Source organism: Trichechus manatus, unplaced genomic scaffold (genome assembly GCF_000243295.1).
Source record: "Trichechus manatus latirostris isolate Lorelei unplaced genomic scaffold, TriManLat1.0 scaffold00071, whole genome shotgun sequence".
NCBI lineage: Eukaryota > Metazoa > Chordata > Mammalia > Sirenia > Trichechidae > Trichechus > Trichechus manatus.
This window is the reverse complement of record NW_004444007.1, coordinates 595,352-611,826: the sequence shown is the minus strand read 5'-3', so window position 1 is coordinate 611,826 and position 16,475 is coordinate 595,352. Positions and strand designations below refer to the sequence as shown.

General features: G+C 40.4%; 1 protein-coding gene across 2 annotated transcripts in view; it reads right to left on the bottom strand.

Annotated features, from left to right (window-relative positions):
• The window catches only part of DAPP1 (dual adaptor of phosphotyrosine and 3-phosphoinositides 1), a 58,631-nt gene that overhangs the window by 12,790 nt on the left and 29,366 nt on the right, over nucleotides 1-16,475 (bottom strand). For both annotated transcript variants that reach the window (XM_023734715.1, XM_004380182.2), the window contains exon 4: nucleotides 1,757-1,887. In XM_023734715.1, coding sequence (XP_023590483.1) covers nucleotides 1,757-1,887 — 131 coding nt within the window. The remainder of the gene's footprint in view (nucleotides 1-1,756; nucleotides 1,888-16,475) is intronic.

Here is a 16,475-nt window from a genome sequence, read left to right as displayed (position 1 = left end):
ATAGTGATCTACTCCCGAAAAGATTCCACCCACTCCGATCCAGTTAATTTCGACTTATAACGACCCTATAGACAGAGTAGAACTGTCCCATAGGGGCCAAGGCTGTAAATCTTTATGGAAGCAGGCTGCCACATTTTTCCCCTGCAGAGCAGCTGGTGGGTTTGAACTGCTGACCTTTTGTTTAGCAGCCAAGTGCTTTAACCACTGCACCACCAGCTCTCCCCCATAAAGATTACAGCTTAGGAAATGCTATAGGGCAGTTCTTCTCTGTTGTCTTGGGTTACTATGAGTACGAATCGACTTGACAACACCCAACAACCAACGCTACTGTAAGGAGTCCCTGAGTGGCCCAAAAGTTTGAGTGGTCTGCTGTTAACCAAAAGGTTGGTGGTTCATAACCACCCACAGGGACCTCAGAAGAAAAGCTTGGCAATTGACTTCCAAAAGATCACAGCCATTGAGAACCTTATGGAGTGCAGTTTTACTCTGAAACACATGGGGTCGCCATGAGTTGGAACTGACTCGATAGCAACTAGGTTTTTTTTTATGTTATAGTCTGAGAATTCCAGGTAAAGGTAAGCAAAGAGTGCTCTGGAGCACAGAAGAGTGTTGTTTAAACACAAGCTAGTGGGGGGTGGGGGTCAAGGAAGGCTTCTTGGAGGATGCTGATCGCTGACACTTGTCTTGAAGGATGAGCGGACAGTAGTGGTGTTGGTAGCATTCCAGATGTAGGGAGGGAAGAAGGAGAACATTCGGAGGAATGCATGTTATTGAGAGAGGCAAGTTCTATATCGTGAGTATGGGGGTGGCATGAGATGATGCCAGAGAGGTGAGCAGGGTCCAGGTGGTCCATAAAGACTGTGGGCACCACTGAAGGCTGTGAATCAGGGAGGTCATGTGATAAAGCTGCTTTTAAAGAAAGAACTCTCCAGTGGCAGAGTAGAAAAAGTACTGCAGAGATAGGGAGGCCACATGTTTTAATACAATTTGTAGCGAAATATCCTCAAGGGTTTATTTTGCAAGTGTGATGATTGCTACCTAGAAGCAGTTCTTGATATTTCATCTGTGTACTGTCTTCTGTATCATTTGTGCACATCCAGGTCACTTATACCAGGAGTATTGAAAAAACAAGGAAGAGTAAAAGAACAGAGGAGACTTGAGAATAATGAAAAGAAAGGAGTGCCAGAGAGGAATGATTGCAGGGTCACAGTTCACAGAACAAACATAAATGAAATCTCAGAAGAACAATGGGTGCCCCAGTTGCAGTGAAACTGAACAATGGCCTGAGTTGCAAAGAGGTGCAGATGTTTTCTGTCTGTATACTTCATTCAGTGAAGGTAAAAAGGCTAGGAAAAAATAACATCCCAAGGTTTTATCATAAAGATAGAGAATATTTTTCTACTCTAGGCAGTTGAAATGTTAAAACAAAAACAAATTTTTTAATTTAGGAAACTTGTCCAGGAATAACACTTTAGTCAACTCATTCTATCATCAGCTTATTTGGCTAAGGATGGAGATTCAAGTATCATTTTTAAAGTATTTAAAATCCTATCACTATTGCACTGTATTTTTTATGCAATTACCCTGGGCCAGATGAATGAGCCATGGGATTCAAACCTTATGTTCTTGTCCAAGTTTTAGATCCAAAATCAGAATTTTTATGTGAAAAAATGTAGTTCGAAAAGCATGTAGCTCTTACTGCACTTAACGCTTTTAGACAAAGACAGAGCTTGTGGTCAAGCTGGCGGTTGCTTACAGAAGGAGCAGTGGGCACAAGGTCATTTTCTGTTCTTCCTGTCTGCATTGCTGTGTGAACCCGCACGGATTCATAAATGGAAGGCTCTTCCACTTTCCTTGGATAGGGATGCTTCAGAACAATCAGAGTGCCTGATGAAGACAAAAAAAAAAAATAAGTGATCAAATAGTATCACCAGAAGGAAGGTCCAAATGCTAATAACTGGGTAACTGTGACTAGAGTGTACAGTCTCTTGGTCTTTTGTTTTCTCATTTATTCACTGGTTCATTCTCTCAGTTGGACAAAAAAAACCCATTGCTGTCAAGTCAATTTCAACTCATAAGCTGGACACGAGAGGTATAAAGAAACATGAGACAATTCCTGGCCTCCTACTCCTCAGAACTAGTAAGAGATGTAGTCATTTAAATAAGGTGATGGGACCAAGACTAGCAATGTGATCAAGGCCTGGTGGGGGCACCCAGCAGGGACTGTAGAACCCTTCCATGAGATGTTTAAGGAAAGCTTCGTAGAGGAGACCATATTTGATCTAGAGCTTAAACAATGACTAGAAGTTTTTTGGAGTCCCTGAGAGATGCAAGCAGTTAAAACACTCAGCTGCTGACTGAAAGGTTGGAGGTTCAAGTCTATCCAGAAGAGCCTTGGAAGAAAGGCCTGGAGATCTACTTCTGAAAAATCAGCCACTGAAAACCTTGTGGAGCACAGTTTCACTCTAACATGCATGGGGTCGCCATGAGTTGGAATCCACTTGATGGCAATTAGCTGACTGATAGAGATTTTCCAGGTAGACTTCACAGAAGTCACGGAAACAAAACCAAACAAATGCACTGTGATATAGGAGGATTTGCTGCATTGTCCTTATTTCTCACCGGTTCCAGAACAAACTTGTAACAAATCAGTGGATCGCAAACAAAATGGAGTAACAGCACTGGCCTCTCTCTCCTACCACCCAATTAACTAAATAAACTAAACAAAGCCTTTGCTTTTCTTAAGTGAATATGACATAAGCAGGCCAGCGCTCATGTGTGAATGCATCCAATTCTATCTGGAGGAAGAGAAGTCCAGGCAGAAGAAGGACCCTCCCAAAAGGACCAAATGTGGCTTTAGGGGCTCAAGATCTTTGATCTGAGAGCTTGAAACATTTCTGGTATTTCCTCCTTCTGAACCTTTCCCTTCTCCCAATCCATCAGTCAGTCATAAACTAGAAAATTTGAGAGTAAGAAAGGTAAGTTAGAGGTTTTTCTTTTGTACCCCTTGCTATGACCTCTTGCTTTTTAGTTCACTAGGGACTTTAATATGGCAAGCCTGGGCTAGTACTAGTATGTGGTAGATGTAAATAATTCATTAATTCATTCATCAAACACCTATCGAGCTCCAGTATGTGCTAGACACTTGTCTAGGCACTGGGGATACAATAGCAATCAAAAAGATACAGAGCCTACTCTTACGGAGCTCCTGTTCTGGTTGGAGGAGACAGACAAACAATTTGAAAAAATATAAAAATAGAATATGTCAGGTTGGGAGACATATTATGAAGAAACTCAGAAATCATGTTAAAGAGGATAGAGAGTGAAAAGAGTAGGGTCAGGGTGATATTTTATATGGTTGGCTAGGGAAGGCCTCTGAAAAAGGTGATTTGAAGGATTGCAGAAAGTATGGCATCCTGGCCTCAAATTGGAGTAAGAGAGAGACAATGAGGAAAGAAAGATACCTCCTCGGCAGTTAAACCCATGAGTAATAATGATAAATCTAAAAACAAGAAACAACCATCCTACGGTACCTGACTATGTATAACGTACTGACTGCAGAAACAGCTGTGGCTTCTGAGACCTGGGCCCAGATAAGACACTGCTGTTAAATGGGAAGAAGGGGCGCTGAGAAATGCCAAAAGAGGCTCTCTGATCTCAGCACCAAAGAAGAATGAGAGCCTCTAGCCTCCCCTTCTTTCTACATCCAATTCATGTCAGTCACATTGGGATCACAATGAAAAATGGCTTTTGTGATTATCGGAAGCCCCAGGCCTGCTCTTGCAGTCACATTGTCTGTGCTCTCTTTTGTCCATGGGATCCTTTCGTGAGAACAGATCCAGTCACATAAAAAGAAGGGGCCGCTTACAATTTTACAGTCATAATGAAAGCAGCCACATCGAAATCAAGAGCAGCCGTTGTATAGACGCACGGGCTGTGAGAACACAGTATAACTGCAGATGCTTGGTGAATTCAGGGCTAGCTCCTAATGAACCACCCCAGAGAAGCACCTCCAGTGATGAGCCTGGTGTTCACCGTGCTGTCGCGCAAAGAGCACTGGATGTGCAAGCATGGAGCAGGGTCCAGCTGCCACCACTGCCGCTGGGAACTTACTGACCTTTGACAACCATCCCAAGTTCCCTGCTCCTTCTCTGACAACTCAGAATACAGTGAAACCTATGAGAGCCAGAACTCAGCCAGACTGCCTTGTTTTTCAAGGTCTCAAAAGTTTTCCTCATTGACAGGGTGCCGTCTTACCACTTTTCTGTCACTCTCTCTTAGTGGAAAATGTCTGTGTTTTCCTTCTCTGACAGGCTTCCGCCTTACACAGGTTCTGGCTTTTGCAGAATTTACTGTACTTTATTCAGCAAGCTGTCTTAAGCTCCAAATAAAGAAGTGTTTGAGAAAGGATTATACAAATGTTAGATATGATTATGCTTATAGATAGAATATTTTTAAATCCTTAAATGAAATTCCAATGGTCGCGTGTTTGGGAACATGTATTTTAAAATGTTAAGTTAAAAAAGAGTCCTAGATGCAACGTTATGGTAAGAATAAAAATGGCAGGAGTCTCGTCGTCATTGACTGTAGTGCTAAGATAGATTGGTGCCTCTCAAACATGTCCACCTGAGAGGAGAGGAGAACTGGTAGCTGAGGGCTCAAAGCAGCTTGCAAATTAAAAAAATGTTGTGTTTTGAAGATAGTCTCCGAAGTTAATGCTACATAATCATCCTATTCCATATGCTTAATATGAAAATAAGGGTTTAATTAACTCTCTGGGAAGATTTGTGGTTATTGCTTTTAGCTGCCATCAGGTTGGTTCTGCCTCGTAGCTACCCTGTGTACAACAGAATGAAACACTGCCTGGTCCTGCACCATCCTCACAATAGTTGGTATGCTTGGGCCCATTGTTGCAGCCACTGTGTCAATCCATCTTGTTGAGGATCTTCCTCTCTTTTTCGCTGACCCTCTGCTTTACCAAGCATGATGTCCTTCTCCAGGGACTGGTCCCTCCTGATAACATGTCCCAAGTATGTGAGACAAAGTCTTGTCATCCTTGCTTCTAAAGAGCACTCTGGCTGTACTTCTTCCAAGACAGATTTGTTCATTCTTCTAGCAGTCCATGGTATGTTCAATATGCTTTGCCAACACCATAATTCAAAGGCATCAATTCTTCTCTGGTCTTCCTTATTCACTGACCAACTTTCACATGTATATAAGGCAATTGAAAACACTATGGCTTGGATCAGGTGCATCTTAGTCCTCAAAGTGACATCTTTGCTTTTCAACACTTTAAAGAGGCTTTTTGCAGCAGATTTGCCCAATGCAATACATCATTTGAATTCTTGACTGCTGCTTCCACAGGCCTTGACTGTGGATCCAAGTAAAATGAAATTCTTGACAACTTCAAGGAAGATGCACCTGGTTAATCCTCTGTCTTTTTGCACATAACCAGGCACACCTATAGGGTACTGGTATTCGTTTCCTATTGCTGCTGTAACAAATTGCCACAAACTTAGTGGCTTAAAACAACACGAATTTATTATCTTACAGTCCTTGAGGTCAGAAGTCTGAAATAGGTCTCCCTGGTGGTGCAATGGTTAAGAGCTATGCCTGCTAACCAAAAGGTTAAGAGTTCGAATCTACTAGCTGCTCCTTGGAAACGCTATGGGACAGTTCTTCTCTGTCCTATAGGGTCACTATGAGTTGGAATCGACTCCACAGCAACGAGGTTACGGGTCTAATATCAAAGTGTTGGCAGGACTACATTTCTTTCTGGAGGCTCTAGAGGAGAATCTGTTTCCTTGCCTTTTCCAGCTTCTCGAGATTGCCTCATTTCTTGACTCATTGCCCTCTTCCTCCATGTTCACAGCCAGCAGCAGGTCAAGTTCTTCTCATGTTGCTAGCCCTCTCGTTCTCTTTTGCCTCTCTCTCTTACTTATAAGGATCCTTGTGATTACAATTATCCACTTGGATAATCCAGGATAATCTTCCTATGTCAAGGTCAGTTTATTAGCAACCTTAATTCCCCCTTGCCGTATAACATAGGTGGTATAAGCATTTAACACACTCAGCTACTAATGGAAATGTTAGAGGTTTGAGTCTGCCTCAGAAGAAAGGCTTGGGAAGCTACTTCTGAAAAATCAGCCATTGAAAACCCTATGGAGCACAGTTCTACTCCGACACATTTAAGGTCACCAGGAGTCGGCATCAACTCAGTGGTAACTGGTAGTGTAACATAACATATTCACAAGTCTGGAGATGAATGTAGGTATATTTGGGGGGCCATTATCATGTCCTACTACGGTACCAGTCCCTGGGATTTAAGCATAGCCATAAAGGCCTATTGGACTGTAGTGTAAGAGCCTCTGGGCCAGGGGTGATGCCTGAACCTGCAGCACTTTAACTGCTTACATTATAAAACCACTGTCTTCCCAATATTCACATTTCCAAACCCTGTGAGCCCTTTCAGAGCAGCTTTGATGCCAAATTTACCTTTGTATCCCCACCATCTGATAGAGCTCATGACATAATGAAGGCTTGATAAATAAATGCATGCCATGGAAGGTCAGGTTCAAGTCAGGGAATAGCTTGGTAAGAACCAGCCTCACAGATGCAAAACAACCCTGGCCTGGAGCAAGGATAGTACAAGATGTCCCAAGTCTCTTCCCAGCTTCAGTCATGGCTCTCCAAATCTCCATTGGGAGGACCCAAGTTCTATTTTGAAAACCTCTTATACAGTTTAACTCACAAAAGTGTAACTGAGGGAAATAGGATTGTGTCAACTTACCAAAAAAAGGAAAAACCCAAACTCTTGGTCAAGTCGATTCTGACTCATAGTGACCCTATAGGACAGAGTAGAACTGCCCCATAGGGTTTCCAAGGGGTGGCTGGTGGATTCAGCCAGGAGAGTAGAACTAACTGTAGCTTGATTTGAACTAGTAAGACAATGAACAGGGCTAGACTGAATTGTGGGATTAAGAAAATGAAAAACTCCTTATAAAATGGTGACTTCTCCTGACAAAAATCTCGTGTCTTAATAGACAAGTCTCCTTTGCTGCCCATTCTTGCCCAAAGAAGGGCCAGTATATAGACTTCTTGACAAAGCTTCTAGGCTTACAATGATTTCCCGTTGTGAAGAGACTGTCCTATCCCAGTACACAAAGATAGAACCCAACCGTGATGTACTACCACCCTAGCCCATCTCCCATGAACTCCTAGCTTGGGCAGCACTAATTGGATTCTTTTCTTGGGACTCTACTTAATTACTTCTCTGAAGAGAAGGTCCACCAACTGCTGTCGTTGAAAGCCTTGGAGCTGCCCCATCATTGAGATGATTCCTTATCGCTTCTTGGTTGTTCAGCTTGCCCTTAAATTCTGGAAGGGTATACTAATATCTTTCCTCAAAATTCCACTCTTCCCCTCCCCCACTTTTTTTTTCTTCAGATAGCCAGAGTTGCTTTGTTATTTGCAATCAAAAGAAACTTATCTAACGTAGCCACCAGCTCAGACTCATAATTTCCACCGAAGATCAAAGACAGTGCCTCTGCTCCATAGGAGAAGGACCCTGGGTTAGTGATACTTGAGACCAAATTCACTCCAGGACATGGTTGGAAGATTCAGGTAAAAGGCAATAGGAGGCAGAGGGTGGTAGAGGAAGAAGAGGGAGGAAGATCAGCAACCACAGGCCTTGGAAACTTGACTGCAAGTTTCACTTCAGTTTCTGAACTACACGAGGGAGACTGTTGTTTCCTGCCTTTGATGTGAAACCTGGTTTCAGAAATGCTCGGTGGAGGTATATTTTTGAGACAATCAGAGCAGGACCGAAGCAGGCATTCCAATTGGGTTTTCCTGAACAATAACTTACAGGACCCCTATTATGGATCTACCAAGGTACTCTGGTGGTGCAGTGGTTAAGTGTTGGGCTGCTAACTGAAATGTCGGTGTTTGGAACCCACCAGCCGCTCCGCAGGAGAAAGATGTTGCAGTTTGTTACCATAAAGATTTACAGCCTTGGAAACCCTATGGAGCAGTTCTATTCTGTCCTATAGGGTCACTGTGAGTCAGAATCCACTGGACCACAACGGGTTTGGTTTTGGTATTATATATGTAATATGATTAGATTGCATTGAAGGACTCTTTTTATCTTGTGCTCCAGCAGGGAATTCAGAACAAGAGCAAGAATAGTTTCAGTCCTCAGGCATTAGTTTGTTATCTGAAATAGAGCATAGTGCAAGACACACGTAGCTCCTGACAGGAAAATATTTATTTATAACTTTTTTTTATGCGCGAAACCTAGTGTTTACTCATCACTTTCCCCAGTTAGACTGTAAGGTGTTTGAGGGCAAGAATCATATGTGATTCATCTGGATATCTCATCAGGGACTAACAGTGCTCAGACAATAGTTGGCACTCTCAATATTTTTTGATTAAATTAAAATAAGATACGTTCATTCATGTTTTATTATTTATTGCCTTCAGGTTTTAAGAACAAGTTTTGCAATGTGCTTATGCATTGTGGCTTTCTCTGCTTCCTTCTGCCAATCGGAAGTGGCTTTTTGGGGGTTACAGGAATATTCAAGAAGCCCTGGTGCTGCTAACCAAGACATCCATGGCTCAACCCATCAGCAGCTATGCAGGAGAAAAGACCTGGCCGTCTATTCCCATAATGATTACAGCCTAGGAAATCCTATGGCACAGTTCTACTCTGTCCTACAGGGTCACTATGAGTCGGAATCTACTTGAGGCACACAACATCATAGGAATATTCAAGACCTCTCTTCTTCCTTCTTTGCTACTTGTTCTGCAAATGGACCTCAACCCATCATAAAATGGTGCTAGTAAAAAACACGATCACTATCATTTATATGTAAGGAGCCCCGGTAGTGCAGAGGTTAAGCACTCGGCTGCTAACCAAAAGGCTGGCAGTTCGAATTCACCAGCCGCTGCTTGGAAACCCTATGGGGCAGTTCTACTCTGTCCTATAAGGTTGCTATGAGCTGGAATTGACTTGATCGCAGCGGGTTTGGTTTGGTTTCCAGTCTCACCGGGAGAAATATACTATTGACCAGTTAGCCAGCATAGAAGATTCTGTTAAAATATCCATGCCAAATAAGATCACTCTTTTTTTGAGTGGTCACTTGATTCTATTATTCAGATGAATTCACTATGGAACTAGCTTGAAATTTGAAGAGGACACAAAAAATATTTGATAAATATAAATTCAATTGACCCTAATTTCATCTTCATGCTGTACTGAAGAAATTATAGCTCTTGCATAGAATATGATGCAAAAAATCACCATAAAAGGGTTTCACTAAATAACAATAACTTAATAATGATTGAGTACTTCTGCTATGGCAAAAATTATTTTACATGTCTTATATGTCTAATTTCATTTAATTTTCACAGCAAGTCATTAAGGTATGAACTAGGTTACTACCAGCTCAATTTTATAAGGTGATGAAACTGAAGCTCAGAGATGTTACATAACTTGCCTTAGGACACAGAGCTGGCAAATAGCAGAGGCTAGAGCTGAACCCGGAGCTCACGCGTATACCAGCATCACTGTATATCAGCTTGTGAAATGATACACTCTCTCTAGTGTGGGCAAGAGATGACACGTATAAATCACAATGTGAAGAAGCAGAGTCTTTAGGAGGCAGCTTAAGGTCAGAAAACCTGAGTTTTTCCTCAACATATCTCTCTAGGTCTCAATTTTTTCATTGTAAAGGAGAAATTACATGTTTCCTAAGCTGCCTTCCAGTTCTAACATTCTTTAAATCTAGTTAAATATATAGGTCCAAATTGAAGGGGAACAAAATTCTTGAGCGTTTGGAAGCTTAGTAACCAAATGTGCGTCCTGCTTCCTGTAAAGGTACAATATTCATTTGAAATAATTAGTGTCATTTTTATCTTTGCCTCTCATTTTCCTTTTCCTCTGCCTTCTTCATTCAAACTTTAAATTATATTTTACCTTATTATATTTACATGGTGGTATTGTTAGGTGCCATTGAGTTGATTTTTAACTCATAACGACCCCTCATGACAAAGTAAAACTGCCCCATAAAGTTTTCTTGGCTGTAATCTATACAGGAGCAGACAGTCAGGTCTTTCTCCCACAGAGAAGCTGAGTGGGTTCAAACCACCAACGTTTCTGTTAGCAGCTGGGTGCTTAACCTTTGCATCACAAGGGTTCCTTATTGTATTTGCATAGGCTGTTTTATATCCTTTCTGGAGAGACATGGATGAGATTGGCCTAAGTACTCTGAGGGTGTTTTCTAGTCAGGATTTTTATATTTTAAGATTTCTCCTAGTATAATTTCTTAAATGGCAATTCATATAAAAACAAGGACAGCCATAAATATAAAGACAGACGTTCAAATTGATTCCAGTTCTTTAGAACAATGACTTTATAGACTTTAAAGATGAGCAACTGAGGGGTAATACTAAAGCACGTGGTATAGTCTTTCAGTACCTTACAAACATATGACATTATTGTGGCAGGGACTCTTCATCTCCAAATCTATTTAATATCATGCTGTGCTGTGGTTATATAATACTGTAGTGTCATCGTTAGACAAGTTTCAGGAGACAGCAGGGTGAATGGAAAGTACCTACACTTTAGAACCAGGTTAGCCTGGATTCCAATCTCAGTTCTGACACTTACTAGTTACGTAATCATGGGCACATAACTTAAATTCTCTGAGTTTTGGTTTCCTCATTTGAAAATGGGGTCACAATATGCATGATTGTCAGTGGTTGAGAAGATTAAATCATTTGATGTATGTGAAAAAGTCTAATAGAGTGATTAGACCATAATAAACTAATGTTGGTTCCTTGCCTGCCTTTTCTTTTTTCAAACTTGCCTCATTTACAAACTAAGGATTCCTGGTTTCAGTTTGGCAAAATTCCAAGTTGCCACTGATTGTTCCTGAAAGTGTCATGCAATTCTCAAATTAAAATTAATTTTAATTTATTTAAAAACAATATAAATGGGAAAAATAGCTGCTGTCACAAAAGAAAATAATAACAGCTGTAGCAGTTACCAAAAGTCGGGGAATCTCTACTTTAAACAAAAAAAGGGAAGTGGAAATTTGACTTTCAAGAAAGAATCAGACAAGATCTTCAAAACTAAAAACCAGTTATTTTAAAGGCTAAGTACAAATACATACAACACTTGGCTTGTATCATATTTTCTCATGATGGTTAAGGTAAATAAAGTCACAACAGTAATTCCTATAGAAAATTGTATATGACAATTTTAAATACAGAAGTAATGCAGTATAAACAAAATGTAAGGGGGAAAGGTAATTTTTGTTTCTAATAATATTTGGACATTTAAGCATAAAGATAAATGCTGTCTACATTTTCAAGACTAATATATGAAACTTAGCTAATTGCAAGAGGATAAAATTAATAATGGACCAAACATCCATACTAATAAAATAATTTCTCCAATCTCCAAGTATACCAACCAAAACCAAACCCAATGCCATTGAGTCAATTCCGATTCATCGAGACCCTATAGGCCAGAGTAGAACTGCCCCATTTTCAAGGCTGTAAATCTTTATGGAAGCAGAATGCCACATCTTTCTCCCGTGGAGTGGTTGGCGGGTTCGAACCTCCAATCTTTTGGTCAGCAACTAAAACCGAGTGCTTTAACCACTGTGCAACCAGGAGTCCTTCACCAAGTATATTTGAGTTGAATTTAAAAGCAATGTACAAATATAAATGTAGGTTACAGATGAATAAAAGTGTTAATTCCCTACTTCTGAAGGGCAGACTTTGAATTTAAGCATCACTGCACATACCTACAACACAAAGCAAGTCCATTATTTCAGATTATGCTTTGTGTGAACTTTAGAAGTTAAAATTAATCGTCAGAAGCTTGCTAGTTGCTGTGTTACCATGCAAGCTGCAATGCAGACATTGGTAATCCAAGATCCGGCGTGAAATGTTGTGAACAATGATGACTGTTTATTCTTTCAGGTGCTGGTACATAGCAAGGAACAAAACTGACAAAATCCCTCTCCTCATAGAGTTTACATTCTCGTGGTGAAAGAAAGATATTTTAAAAAATAACCAACTTATACAATATTCATACAGTATAGAAGGTAAAAGGATCACTGAGAAAAGTAAAGCAAGAGAGTACATTGTATGTTGCTGTTATATAACTGGGGAATGATTCTTTTTTGATATTAGATGTTTTTTAAGAATATTTATGGAATAATGAGAAATTAGAGTAAATAGAAACTTTAATGAAGATTAGAGAGATTATGATGGAATGATAATTTAAGTTGGCAGAAGACTTTGATCTGTTTAGGAAACTCTCATTTTTCAGATTAAGAAACAGAAACCCCAAGAGTTTAAGGAGTAGAGAATAGGAGTTGAATAAGAAAAAAGATATCTTAAAGAAAATAAACTCATCCCTTTATGTCAAAAATTTTACCTATCTTGAGTACAAATATTTTCTTATGAACTGGAAACAAGTATTCTAGGTTTCACTCTATTGAAGTCCTTGCAACTAACAATCAAGCAGAAGCGTAAGGTGAGTGGTTATTTGACCATCTCTCCCGTTGCCCTGGTGGTCATGCCATCCGTGCCAGTTGTCGTTGTTGTTAGGTGCCACTGAGTCAATTTTCGACTCATAGTGACCCCATGTGATCCAGTAGAACTGCCCCATAGGGTTTTCTAGGCTGTAATCTTTACAGAAGGGGCCCTGGTGGCACAGGGGTTAAGCACTCCACTGCTAACCAAAAGGTCCACTGTTTGAACCCATCAGCTGTTCTGTGGGAGAAAGACGTGGCAGTCTGAAAACCCTGAAAACCCTGGGGGCAGTTCTACTATGTCCTATAGGGCTGCTCCGAGTTGGAATCCACTCGAAGGCAAGGGGTTTTATTTATTTATTTACTTTTAATCTTTATGGGAGCAGATTGCCAGGTCTTTCTCTCCGTTAGCATCTGAGTACTAAACCATAGTGCCACTAGAGCTCCTATCTGTACCAGCAGATGTGTGTATGAAAGTTCATCTTTAGTAAGCTCACTGTCTAGGTACTGCAGAGGGAGAGTGCCAGGTCTGGACTGAGAGGAGTGACCTGTGATAGCCCGTTCTAGTTCTCCCCATTCTGAAAATCTGCCGGTGAGAGCCCTGACAGGGCCTTGTCCATTATGCAGGAAAATGCTTTCACTGCTAGTCTTCAATCAAACATAAATTATTAGAGGAATTTGCACTTCACCTTATGATAAACAGAAAATCATAACCCTGGAGTCACCCGGTCACAAGAAGTCAACGCCAGGAGCCAATTATTGAGTGACCAAGAAGTACAGACGTATTTTATACAGTGCAAACCATAATTAACAATGTATAAACACCAGAAGATAAACTAGATAACTGGGAGCTCCTAAAAAACATTCATGCTCATCAAAAGACTACATCAAAAGAGTAAAAAGACAACTTACATACTGGGAAAACAATTTTGGCTACAGCATATTCAACAAGGGTCTGATCTCTAAAATTTATAGAATACTTCAACACCTCAATAACAAAAAGACAAATAATCCAATTAAAATATGGGCAAAGGATATGAACAGACACTTCACCAAAGAAGACATTCAGGCCGCTAACAGACACATGAGGAAATATTCGAGATCTTTAGCCATTAGAGAAATGCAAATCAAAACTACAATGAGATACCACCTCACATCATTACTGGCACAAATAAAAAAAAACATAAAATAACAAATGTTGGAGAGGTTTTCAGGAAGACTCAAACACTTATGCACTGCTAGTGGGAATGAAAAATGATACAACCACTATGGAAAATGATATGCCACCTCCTTAAAAACTAGAAATAGAAATACAGTATGATACATTAATCTCATCCTAGGAATATATTCTAGAGAAATAAGAGCTGTCACATGAATAGACATATGCACACCCATGTTCATTGCAACATTTTCACAATACCAAAAAGATGGAAACAACCTAAGTGCCCATCAATAGATGAATGGGTAAACAAATTATGGTACATACTTCATAACAAATTATGGATAACTTTGCAAAGAATGGGAATTGCAGAACACTTAATTGTGCTCATGAGGAACCTGTACTTAGACTAAGGGGCAGTCGTTCAAACAGGACAAGGGGATACGGCATGGTTTAAAGTCAGGAAAGGTGTGCATCAGTGTTGTATCCTTTCACCATACTTATTGAATTCTGTATGCTGAGCAAATAATCCAAGAAGCTGGACTATATAAAGAAGAATGGGGCATCAGGATTGGAGGAAGACTCATTAATAACTTACGATATGCAGATAACACAACCTTGCTTGCTGAAAGTGAAGAGGATTTGAAGCACTTACTGATGAAGATCAAGGACCACAGCCTTTAGTATGGATTACACCTCAACATAAAGAAAATAAAAATTCTCACAACTGGACCAATAAGCAACATCATGATAAACGGAGAAAAGATTGAAGTTGTCAAGGATTACATTTTACTTGGATCCACAATCAATGCCCCATGGAAGCAGCAGTCAAGAAATCAAACTACCCATTGCACTGGGCAAATCTGCTGCAAAAGATCTCTTTAAAGTGTTAAAAAGCAAAGATGTCACTTTAAGGACTAAGGTGCACCTGTCCCAAGCCATGGTGTTTTCAATAACCTCGTATGCATGCAAAAGCTGAACAATCAATAAGGAAGACAGAAGAAGAATTGATGCCTTTTAATTATGATATTGGCAGAGTATAGCGAATACACCATGGACTGCCAGAAACCCTGGTGCTGTAGTGGCTAAGAGCTATGGCTGCTAACCAAAAGGTCGGCTGTTCGAATCCACCAGTTGCTGCTTGGAAACCCTATGGGGCAGTTCTACTCTGTCCTATAAAGTTGCTATGCATTGGAATCGACTCATTGGCAATGGGTAAGGTATGAACTTCCAGAAGAATGAACAAATCTGTCTTGAAAGAAGTACAGCCAGAGTTGTTCTTAGAAGCAAGGATGGCAAGACTTGGTCTCACATACTTTGCTCATGTTATCAGGAGGGACCAGTCCCTGGAGAAGGACATCATGGTTGGTGAAGTAGAAGGTCAGCAAAAAAGAGGAAGACCCTCAAGGAGATGGATTGACACAGTGACTGCAACAATGGGCTCAAGCATAATGAAAATTGTGAGGATGGTACAGGACTGGGTAGTATTTCGTTCAGTTGCAATAGGGTCGCTATGAGTTGGAACAAAGTTGATGGCACCTAACAACAACAACAACAACACACAATGGAATACTACCCAACAATAAAGAACAGAAATGAATCTGTGAAACATCTCACAACATAGATAAATCTGGAGGGCATTATGCTGAGTGAAATAAGTCAATCACAAACGGACAAATATTGTATGAAACCACTATTATAAAACCCTAAGAAAATGTTTACATACAGAAGAAAACAATCTTTGTGGTTACAAGGAAAGGGAAGGGTGGGGAGGGGAAATCACTCACTAGATAGTAGACAAGTGTTAACTTTGGTGAAAGGAAAGACAACATACAACATAGGGAAGTCAGCACAACTTGACCAAGTCAAAGCCATAGAAGCTTCCTAGACATATCCAAACACCTTGAGGAACCAAGTTACTGGGGCTGAGGGCTGGGCTCTATGGTTTCAGGGGATATCTAAGTCAATTGGCATAACATAGATCATCTAAAATATATCTATTGGTGCAAGCATGTTTGGAGGAAAGAATGAAGAAAACAAAAGACACAGGGAAAATATCAGTCCAAAGGACTAATGGGCCACATGAACCACAGCCTCCATCAGCCTGAGACCAGAAGAACTAGATGGTGACCGGCTATCATCATCGATCTCTCTGAAAGGGATCACAATAGAGGGTTCCAGACAGAGCGGGAGAAAAATGTAGAACAAAATTCAAATTCACAAGAAGAAGACCAGACTTACTGGTCTGACACAGACTGGAGGAACCCCCAAGACCATGGCCCCAGGATACCCTGCTAACTGAGAACTGAAGCCACTCCCGAAGTCCACATTTCAGCCACAGACTAGACAGGCCTATAAAAAAAAAATAACACATGTGAGGAATGTGCTTCTTAGTTCAATCAAGTATAGGAAACCAAATAGGCAACTCTTGCCCAAAAGCAGAGACAAGAAGGCAGGAAGGAACAGGAGAACTGGACAAATGGACACCAGGAACCTGGGATATAAAAGGAAAGGGGGAGAATGCTGACACATTGTGAAGATTACAATCAATGTCACAAAAAATTTGTATATAAATTTTTCAGTGAGAAACTAATTTGCACCATAAACTTTCACCTAAAACACAATTAAAAAAAAAAAAAAAGTAAATAGGTTTTTTAAGAAGCGGCATCCCAGTTCCCATGAACCATTCTTCATAGGTCACAGTGCTGACCTATGAGGTCCTTCCAGGTTTAAGAGTTATCATGACTTAGTGTGTTATCTTGGTTCCT